General features: G+C 49.9%; 1 protein-coding gene across 2 annotated transcripts in view; it reads left to right on the top strand.

The window, feature by feature from the left end:
* The first annotated feature begins 1,565 nt into the window (after positions 1-1,565).
* Positions 1,566-23,211, top strand: part of HPGDS (hematopoietic prostaglandin D synthase) — a 35,380-nt gene continuing 13,734 nt past the window's right edge. For both annotated transcript variants that reach the window (XM_054163344.1, XM_009899280.2), the window contains exons 1-2: positions 1,566-1,605; positions 13,475-13,617. In XM_054163344.1, coding sequence (XP_054019319.1) covers positions 13,485-13,617 — 133 coding nt within the window. In that variant the 5' untranslated portion in view covers positions 1,566-1,605; positions 13,475-13,484. The remainder of the gene's footprint in view (positions 1,606-13,474; positions 13,618-23,211) is intronic.

Below are 23,211 nucleotides of genomic sequence, written 5' to 3'. Positions count from 1 at the left end.
CACAGGGCTGTGCTCAAGGCCTCTCCCCAGCCTTGTTGCCCTTCTCTGGACACCTTCAAGTGTCTCAATGTCCTTCCTAAACTGAGGGGCCCAGAACTGGACACAGGACTCAAGGTGTGGCCTAACCAATGCAGTGTACAGGGGCACAATGACTTCCCTGCTCCTGCTGGCCACACTGTTCCTGATGCAGGCCAGGATGCCGTTGGCCTTCTTGGCCATCTGGGCACACTGCTGGCTCATGTGTAGCCTACTATCACCCAGTCCCCCCAGGTCCCTCTCTGTTTGGGAGCTCTCCAACCACTCTGTCCCCAGCCTGTAGCTCTGCATGGGGTTGCTGTGGCCAAAGTGCAGCACCTGGCACTTGGATTTGTTAAATGCCATCCCATTGGACTCTGTCCATCTGTCCAGTCTGTTGAGGTCCCTCTGCAGAGCCCTTCCATCCTCTAACTGACCAACATCTGCTCCTAACTTGGTGTCATCTGCAAACTACAAAAGGGGAGGGGGGGGGAAGGAAAAGAGAAAAGAATAGAAACCCACAATCCAAACCTCATCATCCATGGCAGATAAGAAACAGGGTATTCACAGAGCTCTAACTAATCATGTGCTTCCCTTATGCACAGAGTTTGCTCTTTCCCTTTCACTGATAAAGCATAAAATGATTGCTGATATTGTTTTGTGATGCTGATAAAGGCCTGGGGGTTGTATTTTCTTTTCTCTGGTTGTTTTAATTGCTGTACTTTAATTGCTGTATTTAATTCCTGTATTTTAATGAAACTGCAACTATTTCACAGAATTGTCAGGGCTGGGAGGGAACAGGAGGATCAGCCAGTTCCAACCCCCCTGCCATGGCCAGGGACACCTCACACTACAGCAGGTTGCTCACAGCCACATCCAGCCTGGCTGCAAAAACCTCCAGGGATGAGGCTGCCACCACCTCCCTGGGCAACCTGTGCCAGTCTCTCACCACCCTCATGGGGAACAACTTCTTCCTAACATCCCATCTGAATCTACCTAGTTCTAGTTTTGCTCCATCCCCACCCCCAGTCCTATCCTTCCACTCCCTGACACCCTAATTTAAGGCCTTGTTCTATGCAGGACTTCACCTTAGTCAAAAATAATCCAAGACAGACATTTCTTGGCTTGCTCCACATTAAACAAACCAAAAAAAAACCCTAACCAGACAAAACCCAAACCCCATCATCTGGCTTAGCTCCCTCGTTTCCAGATGATTATTGTTTTTATTATCATCATTGTTGTGGTGGTTGCTCTTGAGATTTATTGTTGTGGTGGTTATTATTATCCTTTTGTTTTCCAAACTGCACAGCATTTCTTGCCCTTGAACACAAGCTGAGGAACCTCCAGCCTGCAGTGTGCTGTGCCAGCCTGCAACCTCACGCAGCTTACTCGCTCTCAGGGAGAATGAATTCTCAGCTTTGTGCGTGCCTGTTTGGGGGCGGGGGGGTGGGGGGTGGCGTGGAGCCAGAGTCACGATGGGGAGTGGTTTGCATAGTAATTAAACAGTGGATAAGAGCCTTTCCCACCGAGGCTAGCGCCCAGAGGGAGTCCTGAGCCCTGAGGAGGAGGACCGGGAATCACTGCACCGGAGTGAGTTGTGTTTTAGCTTTGCTTGCTGCCACAGCCTGGCTCCTCTCTTTCCTCTTTCTTCTAACACAACTCTGCCCTCCTTGAGGCTGCTTCTCTGCCAGCTCCATGGGGGTTGTTAGCCTTGCCAGATTATGACACATCCAGAGCAAGTACTCAGAGGGCTTGATTCTCAGGGCTTGGTGGGTTTTGCTCAACAGAGGTCTCTGAGGAGCGCTGCTGTCACGGGCAGGGATAACCTTGGGCTCCGTGAGGCAGCTGGAAGTGTAACTCAAGTGCGCCGTCTCATTATAGACCTGCTTGGCTGCTGACAGGCAACTTTAAACTGCTCTGCTTAAGCCTTCTGTAGAATCACACACACTGCTGTACAGTCTTCAGTACAGACTTCAGAGGTTAGGAGCTGCTTTTGTAGAGGAAGAAGAAAAGGGCAGATCTCTAGGCTGTTGTTACAACAAGCTCCCGGTGCCAGCAGGCTGGAGTTACTGCAAGAATCAGGGTACAGGGCAGAGAGACACTCCACAAAGGGCAAGCAACCTCACCAGCACAGCAGCAGAAAGTTGGCAAGGGGAAGCTCCTGGCATTCTGCAGCAATTTTTAGCAAGTGCCAAAACGTTTTAGAGCAATATTCTGTTAGAGGTAAAGGCTGAGTGATATGCATCCACTTACATAACCAAGCCCAAGCTAGGCTAATGTCAGAGGAGCACCAAGCAGCTCCTCCAGGCCATTTTTGTGCTCTGTCCTGTCAGTTTTCCAAATTCCTGTCTTCTGCTTCACTAATGGATTAACATTCCCTGTCCTAATTCCCACAGCTATTGGGTAGAGGAAAAACTCCTGCATCAGCTTAGGCTGGATTAGGTTTAGGCTGGATGTGAGGAAGAAGTTCTTCCCAGAGAGAGAGATTGGCTGTTGGAATGTGCTGCCCAGGGAGGTGGTGGAGTCACCATCACTGGAGGTGTTTAAAACCAGAGTGGGTGAGGCTCTTGGTGCCATGGTTGAGTTGATCAGATGGTGCTGGGTGATAGGTTGGACTTGATGATCTCCAAGGTCTGTTCCAACCTGGTTAATTCTGTATTCTGTGCTCTGCTTCTATTCTCTCCATTTTATTTCTCAGTAAGTTTTTGCAGGGGTTTTTATGTTTCAGTTTGGTTGTTTGGCTGTTTGTGGTTAGTTTGGTTGCTTGCTTAGTTGGGTTTTGGTTGGTTAGTCAGTTTTTCTTGGTTTTGGGGTTATTTGTTTGGGGGTTTGGTTTGGTTGGGGGGTTTGTTGTTGGGGGGTTGTTTGTCTGTTTTTCCCATCTGGATGTGTTCCTGTGTGACCTGTGCTGGATTCCATGATCCTGCTCTAGCAGGGGGCTTGGACTCGAAGATCTCTGGAGGTCCCTTCCAACCCCTAACATCCTGTGATCCATGTGCACAGATAGTGGTTTTAAAGCACACTTGCCTGTTTTGTGAGCCTGCTTTCCTGTTGATTTTTGTCTTTCACTTCAAAGTGATACTTTGAAGAGCTGTTGAGGATTGGTTTGTCTTTTCCCCCTTTACATCCTAACTGCCATCGTTTGCCTGTTTGCATAATCCCCCTGCACACATTTCCTCTGCTAAAAGCCATCCTTTATTGTCTGCTCCTTTGAAACTGTCCCAGCAAGCAAACCATAGCCCTAAAGTATTTCCCCAGGATTTCTAAGCCCCTTAGAAGCATTTGTAAACACTTTCAATACTCAGAAGCTGCAACTTCAGCAAAGCAAAGGAAGAAAAGAGATAGGGCACTGGGCAAGTTTATTTCTCTTTGTTCTTCTGTTTTCTTCTCTTCTAAAGCAGAACCCACCTCTCCCTAAAAACATGGGCAACTTGTCAGCCCCTGGCTTGGACAGCAGCACTCTGAGCTGGGTTAGGAACTGGCTGGAGGCTGAGCCCAGAGAGTGGTGGTGAATGGTGCCACATCCAGCTGGCAGCCAGGCACTAGTGGTGTGCCCCAGGGATCAGTGCTGGGCCCCATCCTCTTTAATATCATTGATGATCTGGATGGGGAGATTGAGTCCATCATCAGTAAGTTTGCAAATGGCACCAAGCTGGGGGCAGGAGTTGATCTGTTAGAAGGTAGGAGAGATCTGCAGAGAGACCTTGCCAGGCTGGACAGATGGGCAGAGTCCAAGAGGATGGCATTGAACAAGTCCAAGTTCAGGTGTTGCACTTTGGCCACAACAACCCCATGCAGAGCTACAGGCTGGGGTCAGAGTGTCTGGAGAGCAGCCAGGCAGAGAGGGATTGGGGGGGGACTGGGTGATAGTAGGCTGAACATGAGCCAGGAGTGTGCCCAGATGGCCAAGATAGCCAAGGGCATCCTGGCCTGCATCAGGAATACTGTGGCCAGCAGGAGCAGGGAGGTCATTCTGCCCTGGACTCAGCACTGGTTAGGCCATACCTTGAGTCCTGTGTCCAGTTCTGGGCTCCTCAGTTTAGGAAAGATGTTGAGATGCTGGAAGGTGTCCAGAGAAGGGCAACAAATATGGGGAGGGGTCTGGAGCACAGCCCTGTGAGGAGAGGCTGAGGGAGCTGGGGTTGCTTAGCCTGGAGAAGAGGAGGCTCAGGGGAGACCTTATTGCTGTCTACCACTACCTGAAGGGAGGTTGTAGCCAGGTGGGGGTCTGAACACTGACTCCTCTGAAACTCCTCTGACATTACAAAGCAGAGAGAATACAGAATTAACCAGGCTGGAAAAGACCCTTGAGGTCATCAAGTCCAACCTATCACCCAACACCATTTCATAAACTAAACCATGGCACCAAGTGCCTCATCCAGTCTGGTTTTAAACACCTCCAGGGATGGTGACTCCACCACCTCCCTGGGCAGCACATCCCAATGGCCAATCTCTCTTTCTCAGAAGAATTTCTTCCTCACATCCAGCCCAAACCCACAGCTTGAGACTGTGTCCTCTTGTTCTGGTGCTGGGTGCCTGGGAGACCAACCCCCACCTGGCTACAACCTCCCTTCAGGGAGTTGTAGAGAGCAATGAGGTCACCCATGAGCCTCCTCTTCTCCAGGCTAAACAACCCCAGCTCCCTCAGCCTCTCCTCACAGGGCTGTGCTCCAGATCCCTCCCCAGCTTTGTTGCCCTTCTCTGGACACCTTCAAGTGTCTCAATGTCCTTCTTAAACTGAGGAGCCCAGAACTGGACACAGGACTCAAGGTGTGGCCTAACCAGTGCTGAGCACAGGGCACAATGACTTCCCTGCTCCTGCTGGCCACACCATTCCTGATCCAGGCCAGGATGCCATTGGCCTTCTTGGCCACCTGGGCACACTGCTGGCTCGTGTTCAGCTGCTGTCCACCAGTCTCCCCAGGTCCCATTCAGCTGCTGTCCACCAGTCCCCCCAGGTCCCTTTCTGCCTGGCTGCTCTCCAGCCACTCTGACCCCAGCCTGTAGCTCTGCATGGGGTTGCTGTGGCCAATGTGCAGAACCTGGCACTTGGATGTGTTCAATCTCATGCCCTTGGACTCTGCCCATCTGTCCAGCCTGGCAAGATCCCTCTGCAGAGCTCTTCCCACCCTCTAACAGATCAACTCCTGCCCCCAGCTTGGTGTCATCTGCAAACTTGCCGATGATGGACTCAATCCCTTTGTCCATCCCGTAAGTACATCCCATAAGATACCTAACATACCCTGCTTTTTTTTCCCAGGGAAAGTCTTAGTGTTACTTATATCCTGATAAAGAGCTTGGAACAAGCCAGTGGCTTTGCCAGGCAGAGCTGCCAACTTTCCTCACCAGGAAAGAGCCAGAAGAGGATCACCAGCCACCCAGGGCCTGATTCTTGCTGGCACAGGTGGATTTCACACCATCAAATCCTTTTCTCTCCAAAAAGGCCAACCTAGCACAATTCCTCTTCATAATTTCAGCCCTGCATTTAGGCAAAGTATAAACAGAGAGCCTTCAGCATGAATAATTTTTCACCTGAGGGGGAAAAAAAGATTAAGATATTCCTGCAGCAAGTGATTTGATCAGCTGCACCTTGCAAGGTGTGTACCTCTTGTGTAAAGAATTGCTCCAGCAACCCAAATGCTCCAAAGTGAAAGAACAGTTTAATCTTGTAAAAAAAAATAAACAGAGGTGTTCAACAGCTGAATCATCCCTTACTGGTCCTCAGAGGGACTTTTTCACCCTCCTTAGCAGCATCCACCCTTTTCACACACTTCAGCAAGCACTGACTTTGCTCCAGGAGTGCCCAAGTTCCAACATGCTCTTCCAGGGGCTGCTCAGAGGCCCCAAGATCACAGATGCAGCCCTGAGTTGGATTAGTGCTGGGAAAAGAAAGAGACCTCCCTCAAGGATCACACTTCAGTCTAGCGGCAATTCAAGTGAGGACAATGACACTAGGCAGCTTGTGCTATCACAGAAAACATCCACTTGGAAGAGACCTCCAAGCTCATCCAGTCCAACCTTCCACCAAGGCTCAACACTAAACCTTGTCCCTAAGCACCAGCTCCACACTCTGCTTGAACACCTCCAGGGAAGGTGACTCCAGCACTGCCCTGGGCAGAACATTCCAATGGCTGAGAGCCCTCTCTGGGAAGAAATATTTCCTAGCACCCAGCCTGAACCTCCCCTGCTGCAGCTTGGAACCATTTCCTCTGCTCCTGTCCCTTGACACCAAGGAGCAGAGGCTGCCCCCTCCTTGCTCCAACCTCCCTTCAGGGAACCGTAGGGAGCAATGAGGTCTCCCTCAGCCTCCTCTTCTCCACACTGACCACCCCCAGCTTCCTCAGCCCCTCCTCAAAGGCCAGGTGCTCCAGGCCCTTCTCCAGCATCATTGCCCTTCTCTGGACAGGCTCCAGCCTCTCAATGTCCTTCCTGGAGTGAGTGGCCCAGAGCTGAACACAGCACTCCAGGTGTGGCCTCAGCAGTGCTGAGCACAGGGGGATGGTCACCTCCTGTCCCTGCTGCCCACCCTGTTTCTGATCCAAGCCAGGATGCCATTTGCTTTCTTGGCCACCTGGGCACTGCTGGCTCAGATTTGATCAACTGCCAACCAGCACCAAACCAGAGAGGAGCACTGTTCCTCTACAAAGTCTGGCAGAGCACTGATGGTTATTTTCAGGGGGCAAAGAAACAGGTTGGGCAGGACTGCAGACTGGCTGGCAGCAAAATCAGTGTTGCCAGCAGAGCCAGAGAGGTGATTCTGCCACTTTGCTCTGCTCTGCTGAGAACTCACCTGCAGTACTGTGTGCAGTTCTGGAGCCCTCAGTATAGGAAGGACATGGAGCTGATGGAGAGGATACAGAGGAGGGCCATGAAAATGATCAGGGGGTTGGAGCAGCTCTGCTGTAATGACAGGCTGAGGGAACTGGGGGTGTTCAGCAAGGAGAAGAGAAGGCTCCAAGGGAGACCTAATAGCAGCCTGCCAGTTCCTGAAGGGGGCTACAGGAAGGCTGCAGAGAGACTGTTTGCAAAGGCCTGCAGGGACAGGACCAGGGACAATGGCTTCAAACTAGAGCAGAGCAGATTTAGATTGGATGTTAGGCACAAGTTCTTTACCATGAAGGTGGTAAGAACACTGGAACAGGTTGCCCAGGGAGGAGGTGACTGGATGAGCTTTGGAGGTCCCTTCCAGTGCAGACCATTCTATGATCCTGTATTTAACTCCCCCAGACAGATTTAATAGCATGAAGCAGGTGACTGAGTGATTGCAAGTCTGGGCACTAAAATTTTCCCACGAGTAACTTTTTCCAGGGCTTTTATGCCATGATTAAACCTTTGAGAAAATGGAAGTAAAGATTCCTCTGTCCCCTCCAATATAACCAAAACCACAACCTCAAACTTTCTGCGCCAGAAGTGTTTTTTTTTTTTAATCATTTAATCACTTTGAAAATGGTTTTGTTCCTCATGTCCTATTCCTTTACAAACCGGGGAGAAGGAGGCAAAGGAGGATAAGGAGAAAACCCAATGACCAGAGAAGGGCAAGGAGGCTGGGGAGAGGCCTTGAGCACAAGCCCTACGAGGAGAGGCTGAGGGAGCTGGGGTTGTTTAGCCTGGAGAAGAGGAGGCTCAGGGGAGACCTCCTTGCTCTCTACAGCTACCTCAAGGGTGGTAGTAGCCAGGAGGGAGTTAGTCTCTTCTCTCAGGCAACCAGCACCAGAACAAGAGAACACAGTCTCAAGCTGTGCCAGGGGAAGTTTAGGCTCGAGGTAAGGAGAAAGTTCTTCACAGAAAGAGAGATTGGCCATTGGAATGTGCTGCCCAGGGAGGTGGTGGAGTCACTGTCCCTGGAGGTGTTCAAGAGGGGATTGGAAGTGGCACTTGGTGCCATGGTCTAGTCATGAGGTCTGTGGCAACAGGTTGGACTTGAAGATCTTTGAGGTATCTTCCAACCTTGGTGATACTGTGATACAGTGTACAGTGACTTTCTTTGTATCTTGGTCAAACGCTATTCCAAATACAGGCATTTCTTTCCTTTGAAAAAAACCCAACAACCTGTGTGGAATTGTTTAGGAAGCACTACTCCTGACATTTAACAATGAACACAAATGAAAAACGCACCCCACAAACATTTACAGAACCACGCTTACAATAAAGCCATAGAGAGGCCTTTAAAATGCCAAACGCCTCGGGTGAACTCCTGGCGGGGTTGGGTTTGTTGGGTGGGGCTTGATTTGCTCACAGATGGAAGAAAAAAATCATAAGCTGAAGTGTGCACCACCCTGGCAAATATTTGATTATTCTTTATTGTGGCCAGTAGATGTTTGTTTACCTTTGCTATAGGCATTTCAAACAACAGTTTCCACTGCTTGCTTGACAGCAAGCCATGGTCTGCTCCACCAGCCAGAAAGGCTTCCTGATCTCTGGCCAAAATTCCCTTTTCTTTGCATCATTTTGCTCTTTTCCCATTCTACATGTCTTTGTATATAAAGTGACCCCACAGCAAGAATTCCACTCTTTCCAAGCACTCACCACCAGAAATGTTACACTTTGCTCATCTCCAGCCTGCTCTATATATAGCTGCCTGCTGCCTTCCTCACGACTCTACCAGGAAATCACAGAATCATAGAATGGTCCAGGCCGGAAGAGACCTCCAAAGCTCACCCAGTCCAACTTCCCCACGGTCAGCAGGGACCTCCCAAACAAGATCAGGTTGTTCAGGGCCTTCAATATCTCCAAGGACATGGAGTGTGTGTATGTGTGTGCCTGGTCACTGGTCTCCTTTTGGAGTCTGGGAATGAAGGTTGGCCAGAGATCTTAGAATGGTCCAGGCTGGAAGGGACCTCCAGAGGTCATTCAGTCTGACCTGCCTGCAGTTAGCAGGGACATCCCCAACTGGATCAGGTTGCCCAGGGCCTCACTCAGCCTCACCTTCAATATCTCCAGGGAAGGAGCTTCAACCACCTCCCTGGACAGCCTGTTCCAGTGTTCCAGCACCCTCATACTGAAGAACTTGTTCCTGATATCCAACAGGCTACTAGAACAGCAATAGAAGTACCCTGGACTTACTGCACCAGTCACATGTGGCTCTACTATCTCTGCTGCCACTAGCATGGTTAGCTCTTGTGAAAAGTTGTGGGCAGCTGAAAGGCGTTTAAAAAGCACAAGGACACCTGGAGTACTGTGAACAGCTCTGGAGACCTCAATATAGGAAGGACATGGAACTGATGGAGAGGGTCCAGAGGAGGGACACAAAAATCATCAGGGGCTTGGAGCAGCTCTGCTACAAGGCCAGGCTGAGGGAGCTGGGGGTGCTCAGCCTGGAGAAGAGAAGGCTCCAGGGAGACCAAAGAGCAGCCTGCCTGTACCTGAAGGGGGCTACAGGGAGGATGGAGAGAGACTGTTTGCAAAGACCTGCAGGGACAGGATGAGAGACTTCAAACTAGAGCAGAGCAGATTTAGATTGGATGTGAGGAAGAACAAGTTCTTTACTATGAGGGTGGTGGAACAGTGGAACAGCTTGCCCAGGGAGGTGGTGGAAGCCTGTTTTAGAGTCACAATAAAATGAAACAAAAGCTGAAAGAAAGGCCACGAGGATGATTAGAGGGCTGGAGCTCCTCTCCTACAAGGACAGACTAAGAGAGTTGGGGCTGTTCAGTCTGGAGAAGGCTCTGAGGAGACCTTCTTGTGGCCTTCCAGTATCTGAAGGGGACCTACAGAAAAGCTGGGGAGGGACTTTTGAGGGTGTCGGGGAGTGATAGGACTGGGGAGGAATGGAGCAAAACTAGAAGTGGGTTGTGGTAGGTTGAGAGAGGGCCTAGCTCTCCCTCCCCCACAGAGTAAGAAACCACAGCTAAACTCAGTTGGAGAAGCCAACTATATTTACAAGCATATATAGAAAGCAGGTTATATATAACACAATATATACAGTATTTACAAAATATATACAGAAATATACAGCAAAGAAAAATAACACAACAAAATTCCCTCCTCGAGGAGGGTTTCCCTCCCTGTAACCCCCTCTCTCCCCCCCTACCTCCCGTTTTTCCCAAAAAGGGGTTAGAGGGTGAAAGAAAGGCAGTTAGTAAGGAAAAGAGATGTTATTAAACTTCAAAAGCACATGCAGGATTAGTTTTGCTTATCTCAAGGTCAGCTCCAGCTAGTTTGCTGAGAAGCAGATCAGGCTGGCCTGGCAGAATAGGCTGAAACCCAAACTGAGAAAAAATTCCAACTGCCCTACAACTTAAAGTTGCGTTCTGCCCATCCACCAATGAAATTAGTTTAGAATATCATGTTTTCATTTTGATACAAAAACATTCAGCCAGAGTGTTCCCAACACTGCCTCTCTCTTAAAGGCACAGCCTCAAACGGTCACAATCCACCCCTTCTAAACAATTTCATTGGCTGTTCGTACTGTCCATCCAATCTGAAACAATATTTACAGTTCATAAGTAAAGTTCATGGTCCATTCCGGCTATACTCAGATGTAGATGATTCAGAAGTCCAAGCAAATAAAGAAGAATAATGGAAAACAGTTTGTCTCTCCGCAGACGAAGCGAAGAAAAGGGAAACAGGGACTCTCAGTTGACTCAGGGCTCTAGGGGTTCTCAGGGTTTGTGCACCGTAGATTCCTCATGGATTCTTCCTTTGGATGCGATGTAGCTGTACAACAGTCTGAAATTAAACTCTTTCAGCTAAAGTTAAATCTCTTTGTGGAATACACTGAATTTCGCCATTCTCCTGCATTACCCAATAAGTGTGACCCGGACCTTCTGCTGAAACCACCCCTCGGACAGGTTTAGCCTCTCCTGAGGGCGAAAATACCCAAACAGTTTTACCTAACAGATTCTTTTCTCTAACAACAGGAACTCTATCACCTTCTACTTTCTGTAGCAGATCTGAATGTGCCGGTCCAGCTCGGTTCACTGAACCTCTACTATTCACCAGCCAGGTTGCTTGTGCTAAATGTTTCTCCCAGTTTTTCAAAGATCCACCTCCCATGGCTTTGAGAGTGGTCTTCAACAAACCATTGTAGCGTTCAATCTTGCCTGCAGCTGGTGCATAGTAAGGAATATGGAAAATCCACTCAATGCCGTGCTCTTTTGCCCAGCTCTTTACAAGGTTGTTCTTGAAGTGAGTTCCGTTGTCTGACTCAATCCTCTCTGGAGTTCCGTGTCTCCACAGGATCTGTCTCTCCAGACCGAGAATGGTGTTGCATGCAGTTGCATGTGGAACTGGATAAGTTTCCAGCCATCCGGTGTTTGCCTCTACCATAGTAAGCACGTACTGCTTACCAGAACGAGAACGTGGTAGAGTGATGTAGTCAATCTGCCAAGCTTCACCATACCTGTACTTGGACCATCTGTCACCATACCACAAGGGCTTAATTCGCTTTGCCTGCTTAATAGCAGCACAAATGTCACAGTCATGGATGACTTGTGTGATAGCATCCATGGAAATGTCTATGGATCTGTCACGAGCCCACTGGTATGTTGCATCTCTGCCTTGATGTCCTGACGAATCGTGAGCCCACCGAGCTAAGAATATCTCACCTCGGTGTTTCCAGTCGAGATCAAGATCAGAGTCCTTGTCTACTTGGGAAACTCTTGCAGCTAAATCTGCCTGATGGTTGTGCTGCTGTTCCTCAGTAGCTTTGCTCTTAGGAATGTGAGCATCAATGTGTCTCACCTTCACTGGAATTCTCTCGACTCGATCGGCAATGTCTTGCCACAGGTCGGCTGCCCAGATGGGTTTTCCTTTCCTCTGCCAGCCATTCTTTTTCCAGTTCTTTAGCCAACCCCATAGAGCATTGGCTACCATCCATGAGTCGGTGTAGAGATAAAGCTTTGGCCATCTCTCACGTTCAGCTACGTCGAGAGCTAGTTGGACAGCTTTTACCTCTGCAAACTGACTGGATTCTCCTTCTCCATCCTTCGCCTCTGCAACTCGGCGTGTTGGACTCCACACTGCAGACTTCCACCTTTGCTTGTTCCCGACGAGACGACAGGAACCGTCTGTGAACAAAGCATACTTCTTCTCATCATCTGAAAGGTCATTGTAAGGAAGAGCTTCCTCAGCACGAGTTACTCTCTCCTCTGGAGGTTTAGCACAGTTGGTATCTTCAGGCCAACTTGAGATCACCTCCACCAGACCAGGTCTTTCAAGATTTCCCATTCGAGCTCTCTGTGTTATCAGAGCCATCCACTTAGACCAGGTGGAATCTGTAGCATGATGTGGTGTGGAACCTTTGCCTTTGAACATCCAATTCAAAACTGGCAATCTGGGAGCTAAGAGAAGTTGTGATTCAGTTCCAATCACTTCAGAAGCTGCTTTTACTCCTTCATAGGCAGCTAGAATCTCTTTCTCTGTTGGAGTGTAATTAGCCTCTGAACCTCTGTAACCTCGACTCCAGAAACCAAGAGGTCGTCCACGTGTCTCACCTGGAGCTTTTTGCCACAAGCACCAGGTTGGACCATTGTCACCTGCAGCCGTGTACAAAATGTTCTTTATGTCTGGACCATCTCGGACAGGTCCCAGACCCACTGCTTGAACTACCTCTTGCTTTATCTGGTCAAAGGCTGCTTGTTGTTCAGGTCCCCAGTGGAAACTGTTCCTCTTTCGAGTCACATCATACAGAGGTTTCACAATCTGACTGTATCCAGGAATGTGTAGTCTCCAAAATCCCACTATCCCCAAGAAACGTAGAGTTTCTTGCTTGTTCGTGGGATTTGCCATGGTAGAGACTCTGTTTACCACATCCACTGGAATGTGACAGCGTCCATCCTGCCACTGCACTCCCAGAAACTGGATCGCTGTGGTAGGCCCATTCACGGTCACATGGGTAGATTCAGATTGGATGTTAGGAAGAAGTTGTTCCCCATGTGGGTGGTGAGAGACTGGCACAGGTTGCCCAGGGAGGTGGTGGCAGCCTCATGCCTGGAGGTTTTTGCAGCCAGGCTGGATGTGGCTGTGAGCAACCTGCTGTAGTGTGAGGTGTCCCTGCCCATGGCAGAGGGGTTGGAACTGGCTGATCCTCCTGTTCCCTTCCAACCCTGACAATTCTGTGATTCTATGTTCTTAATATTTCTGAATATACAAATAAATGAGTAGAACAAGCCATCTTCTTGCAGCTCGAGAAGGAGGAACTGCAGGTTTAACTGTCCTTGCCCACATCTGAATACTGTGGCTGGAAAATACAGAAAGAAGACAAAAAAAAAAAAATAATAAGGAAATAAAAGTCAGGAGTGCCTCATGCAGGGGTTGCAAAGCACAACACGTAGCACCACGCAGCATGGCTCAGGGCAATGTCCTTTTGCATTGCCCCAGCACATCTTTAAAGAAGCGGCATATGGCTGTTAGGGTTTGAGGGTGGGACTTCCTAAACCCCACCCCACTGGTAAAAAACAAAAACAGGCTTAAGGAGTTGTTACTCCTCCCTAAAGCAAGGTGCTGCCTTCTCTTTCAGGGACCCAAGCATGCCGCAGTACAAGCTGACGTACTTCAACCTGCGAGGCCGAGCAGAAATCAGCCGCTACCTCTTTGAATATTCAGGCAAGAAGTATGAAGACCACAGGATAGAAATGGCTGACTGGCCCAAAATCAAACCAAGTAAGTGAGCCAGCAGTGTGCCCAGGTGGCCAAGAAGGCCAATGGCATCCTGGCCTGCAACAGGAATAGTGTGGCCAGCAGGAGGAGGGAAGTCATTGTGCCCTGTGCTTAGCACTGGTTAGGCCACACCTTGAGTCCTGTGTCCAGTTCTGGGCCCCTCAGGTTAAGAAGGACATTGAGACACTTGAAGGTGTCCAGAGCAGGGCAAGAAAGCTGGGGAGGGGTTTGGAGCACAGCCCTGTGAGGAGAGTCTGAGGGAGCTGGGGTTGCTTAGCTTGGAGAAGAGGAGGCTCAGGGGAGACCTTCTTGCTGTCTCCAACTCCCTGAAGGGAGGTTGTAGCCAGGTGGGGGTTGGTCTCTTCTCCCAGGCAAGCAGCACCAGAACAAGAGGACACAGTCTCAAGCTGTGCCAGGGGAGGTTTAGGCTTGAGGTGAGGAGAAAGTTCTTCCCAGAAAGAGAGATTGGCCATTGGGATGTGCTGCCCAGGGAGGTGGTGGAGTCCCTGTCCCTGGAGGTGTTCAAAAAAGGCCTGGATGTGGCACTTGAAGCCATGGTTTAGTGAGGTGTTGGGTGATAGGTTGGACTTGATCTCTGAGGTCTTTTCCAACCTTATTGATTCCATGATTGTATGTACACAGTGGGAATGGCTCTGTGCTGTACACCATGCATGCCCAGACACACAATAAAATCTGCAAGGGCAGAGATAAGTGAAGCTCTCCAGCTTTTCAACTGAAGATACACACAAAGCCATGGTTTAGTTTTCAGGAGGTGTTAGTTATTAGGTAATAGGTTAGGCTTGATGGTCTCTAAGGTCTCTCCCAACCTTATCGATTCTGGGGGTTCCAGTTTAAAGGTAATTGTCATAGCTTAGTGTCAATCATACTATCGTAGAATGCAATGGGTTGGAAGGGGCCTCTAGAGGTCATCTAGTCCAATCCCCCTGCAGGGACATCCCTATCTAGATAGGTTGTTCTGAGACAGGGAAGGAGCCTCAATCACCTCTCTGGGAAAACCTCTTCCAGTGTTCCACCATCCTCACAGTAAAGGACTTCTTCCTGATGTCCAATCTAATCTGTCCTGCTCCAGTTAAAAAACATTGTCCCTTGTTTTATTGCTACGTGCCCCTGTAAAGACAGTCCCTCCACAGCTCTCTTGTAGGCCCCTGTCAGATACTGGATGGCTGCTATAAGGTCTCCCCAGAGCCTTCTCTTCTCCAGGCTGAACAATCCCAATTTGCTCACCCTGTCCTAACCAGAAACAAAGAATAGAAACGTTCTGGAGAGCTGTGAGTAAAAAGTAAGTAAAATTGGCCATTGGATAGAAAAAGGAAAATATTGATAGGTCTGTATAATCCCACTGGTTTGTTAATGAGGGTAAAAGGTAGCTGCATAAACATTTATCTCTCTTTTCATAGAATCACAGAATTGTCAGGGTTGGAAGGGACCCCAAGGATCAGCCACTTCCAACCCCCCTGCCATGGCCAGGGACACCTCACACTGCAGCAGATTGCTCACAGCCACATCCAGCCTGGCTGCAAAAACCTCCAGGGATGAGGCTGCCACCACCTCCCTGGGCAACCTGTGCCAGTCTCTCACCACCCTCAAGGGGAACAACTTCTTCCTCACAGCCAATCTGAATCTACCCACTTTGAGTTTTGTTCCACCCCCCCCCAGTCCTATCACTCCCTGACACCCTCAAAAGTCCCTCCCCAGCTTTCTTGTAGCCCCCTTTTTGCTTCTTCTCTTTGCTATCTCTGCTTTTGCATTGCTCCCTTATCTTTTTCCTGATGTAGATTGTGTCTGTGAGGTGCCAGGAAAGGAATGGAGAGGGAGGGGGAGAGGGGAGGTTGTGAGCAGCCCCTCTGGACTGTCCAGAGGGGTCTGGGAACAGTTCAAAGGGTTCCTTGTGCTGTTCCTAATATATATTTATTCATTGCATTTTATATTCCTAGGTGTTTTCTTGCTTTGTTAACAGAGCTTCATTCTGCTTCCAAACCTTCTGAGCTACTCTGGTGATTTAATTTTTTGGGTGGGGAATCCTCCAATTTGTTGGTGGTAATTTCAGCCCACCACACAAGGGATCTTAAAGCCAAAGCTGTGCTAGGAATACTGTCAAAAAGCAAAGCCACTGCTGAGGTTTGATGGAGCAGAATTGAAGCCTCTGGGAATGTTGTTGTCTAGACAGGGAAAACATCATCCCTGATTTTCTCACCAAAGTCTGGATCCAAACCATCAAATGTTGTTTAAAATGACTCATCTGCTGTCATCCAGCTAGGCTTGCCTTCCTTATCAGTTCAGCTCAGCCTGCCTAAGGCTCATCTTCTCAGCTTCCTGGGAGAATTCAGCCTCAAAGACCAGACTGCAGCCTTCAACCCTGGTTTCAGAAAGCCAAACTGGAAATCAGGGTCAAGAAGAACAGGTCCATGCTATCAGAAAGGTCTTCAGAGAGGGAGAGTGATTAAGGGAAAGCAAAATAAATCAGCTGATACAGCAAAGAGGAAACAAAATGGTCAAAAAAAGGTGCTAGAGAATAATTGTTCCTAGGTACAAGGCCTTAACAGCTCTTCCAAAAGTATTCTGCAGTCTACTATATAAAATCATACAATGGTCCAGGCCAGAAGGGACCTCCAAAGCTCATCCAGTCCAACCTCCCTGCAGTCAGCAGGGACATCCCCAACTAGATCAGGTTGCCCAGGGCCTCACCTTGAATATCTCCAGGGAAGGAGCCTCAACCACCTCCTCAGGCAACCTCTTCCATTGTTCCACCACCCTCATGGTGCAGAACTTGTTCCTAATAGCTAGTTTAAATCTGCTCTGCTCTAGTTTGAAGCCATTGTCCCTCATTCTGTCCCTGCAGGCCTTTGCAAACAGTCTCTCTGCAGCCTTCCCGTAGCCCACTTCAGGTACTGGCAGGCTGCTCTTAGGTCTCCTTGGAGCCTTCTCTTCTCCAGGCTGAACACCCCTAGCTCCCTCAGCCTGTCCTTGTAGCAGAGCTGCTCCAACCCCCTGATCATTTTTGTGTCCCTCCTGTGGACCCTCTCCATCAGCTCCATGTCCTTCCTGTATTGAGGGCTCCAGACCTGCACACAGGACTCCAGGTGAGGTCCCAGCAGAGCAGAGCAAAGTGGCAGAATCACCTCTCTGGCTCTGCTGGCAATGCTGCTTTGGATGCAGCCCAGGCTGCCATTAGCCTTCTGTGCTGCAAGCTCACCCTGCCTGCTCCTGTCCAGCTTCTCCTCCACCAGCACCCCCAAGTCCTTTTCCTCAGGGCTGCTTTCTATCACCTTCTCCCCCAGTCTGTGTTGATAGTGAGGATTGTTCCAGCCACTGAATAAACACCATTCAAGAAACCTCTTCCCAGCTGCTAAGGGCTGTTTGTTCTTTCTGTTCATTCACTTAGCTTTAGTTCAAACAAAACAGCTCTTCAGCCTGGGGACTGGGGACATGAAATCAGATCTGTGGCTTCATTTCAGGGGTTTAGCCAATGTTTTGCTACCCAGGCTATGACTTTTCACACCTACTATGGAGAATAACAGCTTCAGCTTGGGGCAAAGGCACCACAAACTCACAAGGTGATTCTTTTCATCAAGCAATGTTTCCTGACAGGCTTTTACACCATTTCATAAGCCATTTCATAAGAGGGCTAAGTAATTCTTGTAGGGTGCAAGTACATTTGCTCTTCCCCATTGTTTTCATAGTGCCTTGAACAACAAATACACAAGCATTGCTGCACTCCAAGTGCTACCCATCATCAGTATGTCTGCTGATGACACCAAGCTGGGGGCAGGAGTTGATCTGTTAGAGGGTAGGAGAGCTCTGCAGAGGGACCTTGCCAGGCTAGACAGATGGGCAGAGTCCAAGGGCATGAGACTGAACACATCCAAGTGCCGGGTTCTGCACATTGGCCACAACAACCCTGTGGGGCTATGGTTTAGGGGTGAGCCTTGTAGAGTAGGGTTCATGGTTGGACTTGGTGATCCTGAGGGTCTTTTCCAACCTGAATGTTTCTGTGATTCTGTTTCACAGACCTCCCAGCAAAGCTCTAGAGTCACATTTCACTACAGGGTATAGTCAGCTGCTAAGCCATCACCACCACAAGACTGGCAGCAGAAGCAACACAGAAATCCCAAGTCACACAGTTTGTAGCTGTATGAATGTTGGTCAAGTCATTGAAGCATTGATTGTCTTTGTTTCTCCTTCTGCAATGTGGAAATCAGGAGGTTTACCAAGGATTCGTTAAGATTTTCCCTGTTCCCTGCATTGTGGCCTTTGATAGCAGCCCAGAAGACATTTCAAAGCAGATAAGAGGTTTGGTAAAATGTGAGAGCTGCTGCACTCAGATTTGTGAAATCATCTCAGCAAAAATTTATGCCAGCCTGAGGTCTGTGAGTTTCAGGCCTCCGTAGGCAGCCAGCCAGTAAACTAGTTAGTGGATGGGAACTGGAATGTATCCTGCTGAGTGCCCACATCTACAAAGAAACAGCTGGATGCATGTCTAAAAGCATCATTACCTCCCATCCCAGGATGCTAAACATTTGCTTCTGGTGGGTGAAGCCCCGAAGTAACAGTGACATCTGTCACCAGTGGCACTTGCATTGCAGGTAACATGCAAGTGAAGAGATTCCTCAACTAAAGAGTGTCTTGTTTGTATGTGTAACAGTGCAATGCTGCTACAGAAATTGCCTGGAGACAACTAACTAACTGGTGACTACCTCCTCCTCCTCAGTGAAGCAATCAGTACTTCCAGTACTTGCCCCTAGGCAAACCATTCAGCAAAGCTCAGCGCAAACCATAGCAACAGGGCCCTGCAGTGAACAGCACAACACTCTACAGCAAGACAGCCACTGCCCCAGTCTGCCCCAAGGCCATGACTCAACACCAGAAATGGTTGCCTCCTAGCTAGGCACTAGTCCTACAGGGTGTGGGTGTCCTGGAGCTTCAAGGGAGCTGCATGCAGCTGGGACTCGCCATTAGCCAGAAGGATCACAGCTCACAGGATGTTAGGAGTTGGAAGGGACCTCTTGAGATCTTCGAGTCCAACCCCCCTGCCAGAGCAGGACCATGGAATCCAGCACAGGTCACACAGGAATGCATCCAGATGGGGCTGGAAAGTCTCCAGAGAAGGAGATTTCACAACCTCTCTGGGCAGCTTCTTCCAGTGCTCCATGACCCTTACAGTAAAGAAGTTCCTCCTCATGTTGAGGTGGAACCTCCTGTGCTGGAGTTTATATCCATTGACCCTTGTCCTATCCCAGGGTGCCACTGAGCAGAGCCTGTCCCCTCTCTCTTGACACTCAGCCCTCTCAGCCTTCTCCTCTCCAGACTGCACAGCCCCAGGGCTCTCAGCCTCTCCTCACCAGGCAGTGCTGCAGTCCCTTCAGCATCCTTGCAGCCCTCCCTTGGACCCTCTGCAGCAGATCCCTGTCCTTCTTGAACTGGGAGTGCTGGATGCAATATTCCAGGTGAGGTCTCACCAGGGCAGAGTAGAGAGGAGGAGAATCTCCCTGACCTCCCTGGCTCTGCTGGACACACTCCTCTGAATGCCCCCCAGGCTCCCATTGGCCTCCTTGGGCCCCAGGGCACATTGCTGTCCCATGCAGAACTTGTTGTCCACCAGCACTCCCAGCTCCTTCTCCACAGGGCTGCTGTCCAGCAGATCCCCTCCCAGCCTGCACTGCTGCAGTTTATTCTTCCTGCCCAGGTGCAGGACTTTGCACTGATCCTTGTTGAACCTCCTGAGGTTCCTCTCTGCCCAGCTCTCAGTCTGTCCAAGTCTCTGAATGGCCACACAGCCTTCAGGTGTCTCAGCCAAGCCTCCCAGTGTGGGATCATCAGCAGAAGGAAAACAAACCATATGCAGTCTCTACCACCCTGAGTTTTCAAAGCATGCCTCAGCTGCTCCTATGAAGATGAGAACTGAAGAGGAAGAAACATGAGTTCTCAGGAAAGTAATGAGCAGGAGAGAGGCTGAGAGACCTGGGGCTCCTTAGCCCGGAAAAGAGAAGACTGAGAGGGGATCTTACAAATGCATATCAGTATCTAAAGGGTCATGAGGATGTGGCTGGGCTCTTTTCTCAGTGGTGGCCAGTGGTAGGCAACAGTTGCAAACCAGAAAATGGGAGGTTTCACAGACTCACAGGGTGTTAGGGGCTGGAAGGGACCTCGAAAGCTCATCCAGTCCAACCCCCTGCCAGATCAGGAGCACCTAGAGCAGGTCACACAGGAACACATCCAGGTGGGTCTGAATATCTCCAGAGAGGGAGACTCCACAACCCCCCTGGGCTGCCTGCTCCAGGGCTCTGTCACCCTCACAGGGAAAAAAAATTCCCTCATGCTCCCATGGCACTTCCTCTGCCTCAGCTTCCACCACTGCCCCTTGTGCTGGCATTGGGCATCACCCAGCAGAGCCTGGCTCCAGCCTCTGGGCACTTACCCTGCACATCTTTAACAACATGAATGAGGTCACTTGAACTTAAGGGGAAATGTCTTTGCTGTGAAGGTGCTGGAGCACTGGAACAGGCTGCCACAGAGGTTGTGAAGCCTCCTCCTCTGGGAAGATTCCAAACTCATCTGGACATTGTGATCCTGTGCAATCTGGTCTACATGACCCTGCTTTAGCAGTTGCATGGGACTAGATGATCTATCTGCAGAGGAGCCTTCCAGCCCCTACCATTCTGGGATTCTTGCAAAAGAAGTGCTGTGTTCAACAGTAAACTTGCAATCAGAGGAGCCACCCAGCCCACTGCACACACACAGAGGCATAGAATGGCATAGAATCGAATCAAATCAAATCGAATCGACCAGCTGGAAGAGACATAGAATACATAGAATACATAGAATAAACCAGGTTGGAAGAGACCTTCAAGATCATCGCGTCCAACCCATCAACCAATCCAACACCGCCCAAGCAACTAACCCACAGCACCAAGCACCCTGTCAAGTCTTCTCCTAAAAACCTCCAGTGATGGCGACTCCACCACCTCCCCAGGCAGCCCATTCCAATGTGCAATCACTCTTTCTGTATAGAACTTTTTTCTAACATCCAGCCTGAACCTCCCCTGGCGCAGCCTGAGACTGTGTCCTCTTGTTCTGGTACTGCTTGCCTGGGAGAAGAGACCAACATCCGTCTGTCTACAACCTCCCTTCAGGTAGTTGTAGAGAGTAATAAGGTCACCCCTGAGTCTCCTCTTCTCCAGGCTAAGCAACCCCAGCTCCCTCAGCCTCTCCTCGTAGGGCTTATGTTCCAAACCCCTCACCAACCTTGTTGCTCTTCTCTGGACTCGTTCCAGCAAGTCAACCTCCTTCCTAAACTGAGGGGCCCAGAACTGGACACAGTACTCAAGGTGTGGCCTAACCAGTGCAGTGTACAGGGGCAGAATGACCTCCCTGCTCCTGCTGGCCACACTGTTCCTGATGCAGGCCAGGATGCCATTGGCCCTCTTAGCTGCCTGGGCACACTGCAGGCTCATGTTCAGTCTACCGTCAACCAGCACCCCCAGGTCCCTCTCAGCCTGACTGCTCTCCAGCCACTCTGACCCCAGCCTGTAGCTCTGCATGGGGTTGCTGTGGCCAATGTGCAGAACCCGGCACTTGGATGTGTTCAATCTCATGCCGTTGGACTCTGCCCATCTGCCCAGCCTATTGAGGTCCCTCTGCAGAGCCTCTCTACCCTCCAGCAGATCAACTCCTGCCCCCAGCTTGGTGTCGTCAGCAAATTTACTGATGATGGACTCGATGCCCTCGTCCAGATCATCAATAAAGATGTTAAAGAGCATGGGGCCCAGCACTGATCCCTGGGGCACACCACTGGTGACTGGCTGCCAGCTGGATGTGGCACCATTCACCACCACTCTCTGGGCTCGGCCCTCCAGCCAGTTCCTAACCCATCTCAGTGTGCTCCCATCCAAGCCATGGGCTGACAGCTTGGCCAGGAGTTTGCTATGGGGAACGGTGTCAAAGGCCTTGCTGAGGTCCAGGTAGACTACATCCACAGGCCTCCCCACATCCACCAGGCGGGTCACCTGATCATAGAAGGAGATCAGGTTGGTCAGGCAGGACCTTCAAGATCATCACATCCAACCCATCATCCAACACCTAATTTGCCTGGGAGAAGAGACCAGCCCCCACCTGGCTACAACCTCCCTTCAGGTAGTTGCAGAGAGCAAGAAGGTCTCCCCTGAGCCTCCTCCATAGTTCAGTTTGCTGAGAGATCTTCTACACCGCTGACATTTGCATTCTGCATTTAGATCTTTCTTATGAAGCTCAGGATATAAATTCTTTCTTTCCTTTCCCATTTTTTCCTGATCCACTCCAAAAAGGACAGAAATTAACCAGCAGGTTTCAGTCAGTCCCACCCTGCTAGAAAAGAAAACCACCCAAGGGGGGGGGGGGTCATTAGCAATTAGAAGGGGAATTGCAGCTGCATTTGGTGTGACAGAAGTTGGGTACACTGCTGATTTTGCAACCCTCATGAGTCATCCAAATTGGTTTGCTTAATTGAGCTAATTAGGTAATTGTCTCTTGAAGTGGGATTTAGAAATACCACAGCGTTTGCTAGGCACACTTCAAAGGCGCACAGGATGTTAGAGGTTGGAAGGGACCTCTGGAGATCATAGAATAGAATCATAGAATCAATAAGGTTGTAAAAGACCTCAGAGATCATCAAACCCAACCTATCACCCAACAACTCCTGACTAACTAAACCATGGCTTCAAGTGCCACATCCACTCCCCATTTAAACACCTCCAGGGATGGTGACTCCACCACCTCCCTGGGCAGCACATCCCAATGGCCAATCTCTCTTGCTGGGAAGAACTTTCTCCTCACCTCCACCCTAAACCTCCCCTGGCACAGCTTGAGACTGTGTCCTCTTGTTCTGGTGCTGGTGATCTTTGAGTCCAAGCCCCCTGCCAGAGCAGGGGCACAGAATCCAGCACAGGTCACACAGGACCACATGGCTGCAACAGTTACCTTCAGTCTCATCTCTGTGCCCGGAAAGATCCTGGAGCAGATCCTCCTGGAGGCACTACTGACTCAGAAGAATAGTGAAGAGGTGTAATGGGTTGGGGCAGATCCCCTCCCCAGCACAGGCAGAAATAACGACTCAGGCAAACGGATTGCAAAAGTGATGAAAGTTTAAATAGGAAAAACAATAACAAACAACAATGAAAGTTTTACAGAGACCCACAAGCACCATGACAAAGAGAGAGATCCCAGAACATACCCAAGAACATCCCATCCCCACCTGGGGGTACACCCAACCCCCCCCAGGGCTCTTTCTTCCCCCCCCCAACCCAGCCTTGGGCCTGAGCAGGCCCACGGGAGGCAGCTCATGCCATTTTACCTAGGCAGCAGCAGGGGACGAAAGAGGAAGTGAAGACCCCGCATGGCCTTTTTATAGGGGAGCAGGGCATTATGGGAATGGAATACCTGGTCCCTGTGACCACCCCCTGGGCTGGGCCCACCCCTTGGGACCTCCCAGGTGTGGCCTGCGCAGTGGCATCTGGGCCAGCACCCAGCCTAAACCACCACAGACCACCCCTTATTCCATACCATAATCCCTGCACCCAGAACATATCATCAAATTAGAACTCT

The sequence above is a fragment of the Dryobates pubescens genome, chromosome 1 (genome assembly GCF_014839835.1).
Source record: "Dryobates pubescens isolate bDryPub1 chromosome 1, bDryPub1.pri, whole genome shotgun sequence".
NCBI lineage: Eukaryota > Metazoa > Chordata > Aves > Piciformes > Picidae > Dryobates > Dryobates pubescens.
Note: the sequence above shows the minus strand (reverse complement) of the source record. Positions and strands in the feature narration are given on the sequence as shown.